The sequence below is a fragment of the Microchirus variegatus genome (assembly GCF_963457635.1).
Source record: "Microchirus variegatus genome assembly, chromosome: 3".
Lineage (NCBI taxonomy): Eukaryota > Metazoa > Chordata > Actinopteri > Pleuronectiformes > Soleidae > Microchirus > Microchirus variegatus.
The window spans coordinates 28,125,257-28,132,155 of NC_139804.1; the positions used below are offsets into that span (position 1 = coordinate 28,125,257).

The following is a 6,899-nucleotide window of genomic DNA, read 5'->3' on the forward strand; positions in this document are numbered from 1 at the left end:
ATCTATTTTCCAAAACCAAGGATTTGAAGGACCCGTGGGAATCCTGATTGTTGTATAAGAAATGGTCGTTTTATATATATATAACCTTACCTGTAAAGGGTAGAACTGCATTTGTTGAAAAAGTGAGAATCTCCTCTACTGGAATACACAGTTGTTAGACCCCAATGCCTTTGCTTTCAGTCACTGCAACATCTCACTACCCTTCACATAAGGACATAGTCAGCATTACAGAGTTCCTACCCATTTACCGTTTCAAAATTCCATACTTTTTCAGACTCAAATTCACAGACTTCTCGGGGGATTTTTCAGTCAATATTAAACATCTGAATACCAATTGTTTGATGCCTATTATGTTAATAAATGTTTTTAAAATCTTTCACTAATTTCTCATGAAGCAAGCCCTCGGAAAACTAGCATCGACCCATGACACTGTCACAGCCGACAATAGGTGGCTGGCTCGACGACGCGTATGGAAAATAATAATTGAAATGAGAATCGCACTCAGTAACAGTAACCATGGTAACTCGACACCATTCTACAGCCAGCTTGATTAGTTTCATATCATCTACAGGTAGGCTATGTTGCGTTAGTAACTTCTTTTGATTTGTATAATATTTAATATATTTAATTTTGGAGGGTGAGATAATAGTCTGGAAACACAAACATTTTTCCATACCTATCCAGAATCTTCCATTTGCTTCACGACAGTGCAAATTGAGATTATTTAAAAAAAAAAAAAAAAATCACATCATCTATTACAGTTAAGCTGTAAGAGAAAATTGACAAGTATGAGAAACACTGCATCAGCTCCAGTCTGATTGAATCAGACATCATTTAAGTAGACTGCAATGTCAAATTTTCTTTAAATGAGCACTTGCTGAAACACAGTTGAAATTCTCATTTAATGGAAAAGCATTTTAGTTACATACGCTGAGTGTTTCCTGAACTGACTGAACCCTGTCGGAGTTAACATCGGCTACATGAAATGATCGACGAGCAACATGAAAGTGCATTTAAACAAATTGCACATAGAAAACAGATCATTTCCTGTCTTTATTCCACTGGGTCTTTCAATATATATAAAAAAAAGTATTTCAAAAAGATATCAAAATTGTCCTTGACACCTCGATGTCTCTTGTGGCTTTTGATATTTCTGTTCCAGGAGCTTTCAGGCAGCAAAGCGTAAACATTTTATTCAAGCAAAAAACAAAACAAAACACAAAGTTGTAAAACATTAAAATAGAGGTGACACCACGTCTACAATTACAGACCCTGTGAGATCATTTTTCAGTGTAAGACCTCTCCAGTCACGCCAATGAAAACATCTGAGCAGAGCATCTGATATGTTTTAAACTTACATTTAAGCTTTGTTTATATTAGGTGGATGGTTGTGTGTGAGGTCGGTGTGCTTTTCCTTCTGTCAGCTCAAAAACATCACTTGAATCAGACCAGCGATAATACTTTTGCTATACACAAATATACTTAAATATTCCTAATAATAAAAAAAAAAAAAACACAATTAACAAATAATTACAGTGTAGATAACGACTTAAAGCCATTTGCTCTTGCTACTATTTTTTTGAGGACATTACATGAAACAAGAGGCAGCAGTCCTTAAGACGTGGGGCTGTGCTGCAAGACAGAGACACGGCATTCAAAAGCCTCATTTGTTCTCCTGGTGTTCAGCTCCAAGTTCACATGAGCCGAGTCTCGCGATCCTGACCGATGTCGTGCGTTTTATCCAAGTCCAGCTTCTTTGTTGCGTACAGAGTGAGATGGCGTTCAGAAAGTTCATCTTCTACGTGTTTTTTGGGTTTTATCTGACGAGGTGGTAGGTGAGCCAGTACATTACGATAGGTTGCGCTGCTGCTATCGACATGGTGAGGTACATCCTCAGCTGATTTCTGGTTCCTCTCACCAGTCTCCCCTCCGCCGCTGACTCAGACAACAGCTTCAGACGCAGAGTGCGGATCTGAGGGGAGGAGATGTCGTTTTAGATGACGTGTCAAATAAGAACAGAACTGGCATCAAGTCGTGATGGATTTGATTCCGATTCACAAAGTCCAGATTTAATTGGAAATTCGATTCATTCATTTTTACATGTTTTAGTTTGGAAAAGCACAGGTGTTACAGTACGACAGTAAAACCATCATGCACAGTGAAACTGAGAATGCTAAATGAAACTCATCCATCATTAATTATATATACACACACGTATTATTTACACCTGGGATTTCCATACTTTCACTTGTCAAAATGGCTGCTGTGCAAAAGCCCTTTTTTGCTTAGTTATGGAAGAAATTGGGCTACAATTCTTATTTTTATTTATTTTTTTACAAAAGTGTGATGCTAATGTTAGAAATGCTAACGTTTACATTAAAAGGTAGTAACAGTAATGCATTATAGTAGAAGGTAGGGGATTATTCAAATATGAACCTTAAAAACCTCTAGACACTAAAGACTAAATCTGGACAGTAAGTTAGCCTAAAGATGAAATCCCTGACTGAAACACATCTTTCAATGTCTTGTGTTTGGTCTCATGTGGTTGAGCTGGGAGATATCAAGGTCCGTTTTAGATAAGTGTTCTATTCTTTGTTTAAGGAGGTTTCATCCTGTCCTGGCACAGTGATAAGGTGGACCTTGAGAATATTCTTCACTTCTACAGAATAAAAAACCATGACGTACAGTGACCTACTGTATACTTTAGTATCTGCTCCCTCCAGCATAGTATTAAACCCCATCCTCAATTCTTTGTAAACAGGGATCCCATTAGTTAAATGTAACATCAACAGCTCTTGCACTCACCATAAAGACAAAGATGGCAGCACAGCACCACAGCAGAGAGAGATAATATGCTAGTTTTCCAAACAACAGGCCTGCTACGACACCTACGATCATCCTGCAGAAACAGAAAGATTATAGAGACACAGGGACATTGAGAAGTTAGGTGTTACATTCACATAGTGTTTTCTTTGTATTATTCAAGAGAATAATTGTCCGTTATAAGTGCTAGTCTGTGATTAAAATGTAAACACAAAAAGATGACATCCATACCCGACATATTTATAACCCGAAAAGGCCAGCAGGTCTATGGTCGTGAGGTCAGTGTTTACGGTCACAAGGTAAAGCGACAGCAGCACTGCCAGGACCTCCATGATGAGCCACACGAACGCTGAGCTGGCCTGAACTCCCAGCAGCTCTGGGGAAAACCTGCAGGTGCAGACAACATTTCTCAGTCTTTTCATGTAAATAATACACAGATAATTTAACAGCACAATATCTGGCAGTAAAGTGTGAGATCTTCCTTTGACAAAAGAAATTCAATGATCATCAGCTGGATTTACTGTACATGTACCTGTTTTGTGTGCCAAGAGCCAGTCCAGCTACCAGGACGTACGTGATGAAACCCATGGCGGGAATGTAAAGGTCAGGAGCGTTCACATCAAAGCGTGGGGCCACAGGAGTGTCCTGCTGGTAGTTCACCTCCCAGTTCTAAAAAAAAAAAAAAAAAAAAACGTATGATAACACTCAAGACTTTATCATTTATGAAGTCACTTTTCTATAGCTAATGGCTAAGCAGAATTACCTGGTGCATGTAAGGGAAAACTAGAAGGCCCAGCTTCTTCCCAACGTACACCGTGTCCACAGCAAAGTAGTATTTCAGCTTAGAAATTGGGATGAACCTGTCCAGCTGAAGCAAAGAAGCACAGACCAAAACATGTGAATTAATCTCTGCATTTTCTGTGTGAATAATATCTAATACCCTTTCTGGTCAGCCTGTGCAAGTTGTTGCGCTGATGCATCTTAAGACTTCTTTATTTTTAACTTTGTGGGCCAGTCTTACTTACATTCCTGTCCACCAAATCCCTCCCCTGGGACGCCAGTGAGCTTCCATACGCCATGGCCAGGTTAGACATGGGGTCTGACAGGAGGGTCTGCCCTGCAAATGCATCTGCTTGTGGCCCGGCCTGCCTGTTTCTACTAACATGAGAAAATACATCAGCAGAAAGAACGGATGAACTGAACTAACACTACTGTAGGGAGAGGACAGTGGAGGATAAGGGAAATGATATAGAACAACGTTATATTCACAGTATTTCTTCCTCATAAATGTTATTTTGCATGCTCAACATTGAGCATGTTAGTGTGAAGTACAGGGAGCTGCTGCCACTTTTGTATCAGTTCAACATGGCAATTTCATAGTGTATGTGGCAGAGGTCGCACCTGTTGCCTATCTGTGATCCAGGCCCAGCTCCACTTGTGTCTTCAAACAGCTGGCTGCCATCAGAACCGTCCACAGAGCTGTTCCGTAGACGCATGTTAGGTTCTGAATAACATGAGAGGATGGAGAGAGATGTTTTATACAAAGTAGCAGATGGGTTTTTTACTTAATCGTGTCTTTGGGATGCAGAAGATTAGCAGCATTATTAAAGCAACCAAATGCAAGTCCTCACAAAACCAAAATAGCCACCAACATAATAGGACAAAGCTGGATGCCTTCCCTCTGGACGCAGTAACAGAACACGAAGATGCAGGTTTTAAAAACAGCCTGATTCCCTCTAGTACAGCAGTTTTAAACAAAAACATATAAGTAAAACCACATACAGACTAGAGTTTTTCATGTGTTGTTCTAAATGTGGCACAACAAACCCAACACAATTGAGTGCTAGCTAACTAGCTATTCCTGCAAACACATTTTTGGCCACTAGGTAGCGCTCTTTTTTTAGACAAATTCAGACCAACGTTACTTCCCTTCTTTTACGCACCATTTCTTGCGTAGTAATAATGATGGAAAAAAACAAAAAACAATCAGAGCGGATACAATGGGGTCTTCGTAACATTTGGTCTCAGGTCCCTGTCAAGACATTGAAACTGGTCAAGCGAAGAAATAACCAATAGATGAATCGATAGCGAAAGTAGTTGCAGCCCTATCGAAAAGATGGTTAACTATAATTCGCGCACAGAAACACGGTCGTGGAACGAAGCTGAATCAAAACACCACAGTTGGTCTTGTGTCGTTAAGTAAAACTTGACACAGTCACGTAACACAACACAACAATCACAACGGGACACTTGGGGTTTAAATTCCCGGTAGCCCCATACCGTTATCCAGAGCCACGTAATGTTAGATATTTTTAGCCCAGTTAGCATCGTTCATTTAGCTTACGCTTGCTTTCTAATTGAACTACAAGCTGTTAGCTGGCAGTTACCACCGCTGAATACGTATTCAATGTTGCAGGATTAAAATGTAGCATTCCAACGTATGTTTTTTTAAATCTTTAGTTAGCTCCGGTGTCGTAAGTAACGAGCTAGCATCATGCTTCGGTTGCTTACACTATGCACAAAAAGCCGGTGACACGAGTGACAGACAGTGTGTGTATCCATGGAATATCACGTACGTAACTTACGTTGTCTGAACCCACTCTGAGGTGCAGTAAAATCCATCAGGACTCGTTGTCAAATCACAAACTCCAAGGTTCGAGGTTCACGGGCAAGTTATGGATATTAATTGTAAAGATTTAAACGGAAGCGACTGACTGCATCTTTCTTATTCTTTGTACATGAATGGCGGTTTGGCAAATAGGTTCCGGTTCATTACCGCCTCCTCGTGGATTGGAGTCATTTTGAAAAAAAAAAAATGCTGTTTTAAACGTTTATTTATTTATTTTATATATATATATATATATATACATATATATATTTATTTGAATTTATATGGATATATGAACTTGTATGCACTCTAGAGCTGGGGGAACTAAATGGAACGCAGCCATCATTAATTTGATTATTTACACACCTGTGATTTTACTGCTGTCACCTCTCAAAATGGCTCCTACAAACACATACTTATTTTTGTGAATAATTTACATTTGAGCGCTTCTCGTTTTCACTATTATTATTTAAAACTTCTGTGTGATGTGACGCATTGACGACTGATGCTTAATACCATTAGAAAGATCGAACACATCTCTTTGTATTACATTTGTGTGCTTTTACACATAATATACATGAATTAGTTGTTGGTCTTTCTCATATTTTATATGAATGTTATTATATTATATTATATTATATTATTTTTTAAATAGCTTCCACATCCTGTGTCCCCCTGACTCCAAATAAGGGTCAGTTGTACATAGGAAATACTTTCCATCTGTTGCTTTAGATTATCACTGGGTGTTAGAGGCTGTGTCTGCCCTGTTCTGCCACCAGGTTGTGAGTATATCGAAGTAATTCACAAGCGTATGTTGCCTGTGTTTAACTAAGCTGAGCTCAGTGAGTTTGGTACCTGCTCATGTTGTCCACTGGGTGCGCTGCTTTATTTTACAGAAGCTAAGAGGAGGTTCAAACCCTTCATCTTCCTTGCGATCATGTCCTTTGATCTTTGTGAGATTTCAGTAATTACTAACAACAACAACAAGCAGAAAGAGAACTCGTCTTATGACAAATGTTCATTTGCCGTATCGAGTCCCTGCCAGGTCACCCCTGAGTAAGGTATCCAATCCCCATCGCTCATCGTTAATATAGACTAGCAGAGCCAGGAATTGAACCCACATCCTTCCAGTTGAAAGACAACTTTCCCTGCCACTCAGTAACCATGGCTCAACCTCTCACTTTTGTAATACTTTGACTTCAAAAACTGAGGAACATTTTATTTCAGAAAATTACTTTTGATACTTAAGCACAGTAAATGTCATATACTTTAAGACTTTTACTTCAGTAATATTATACAAAAAAGTGATTTCTGCCAAAATCATTTTCTGTTAAGATACTTGCACTTTTGCTCAATATCCCTTTGAGGTACTTCATACAAGACTGTACATTTTATGATTGGTGAGCCTGAAAGACAAAGGTCATGGAGATGACCTGACCCTGACTGTGATTCATTGACTGCTGACTTT

General features: G+C 39.1%; 1 protein-coding gene across 2 annotated transcripts; it reads right to left on the reverse strand.

Annotated features, from left to right (window-relative positions):
* Nucleotides 1-1,071: 1,071 nt before the first annotated feature.
* yif1b (Yip1 interacting factor homolog B) lies at nt 1,072-5,542 on the reverse strand. Of its 2 annotated transcripts, none has more exons than XM_083887134.1 (8): nt 5,409-5,542; nt 4,225-4,327; nt 3,849-3,981; nt 3,587-3,691; nt 3,356-3,492; nt 3,055-3,210; nt 2,806-2,899; nt 1,072-1,972 (listed from the first exon to the last, which is right to left on the reverse strand). In XM_083887134.1, the coding sequence occupies exons 1-8, from the start codon at nt 5,443-5,445 to the stop codon at nt 1,817-1,819; spliced, it is 921 nt and encodes a 306-aa protein (XP_083743260.1). In that variant the 5' UTR covers nt 5,446-5,542; the 3' UTR covers nt 1,072-1,816. The 2 variants fall into 2 exon arrangements, with proteins under 2 accessions (XP_083743260.1, XP_083743259.1); XM_083887133.1 differs by having other exon boundaries at nt 5,400-5,501.
* Nucleotides 5,543-6,899: the final 1,357 nt, after the last annotated feature.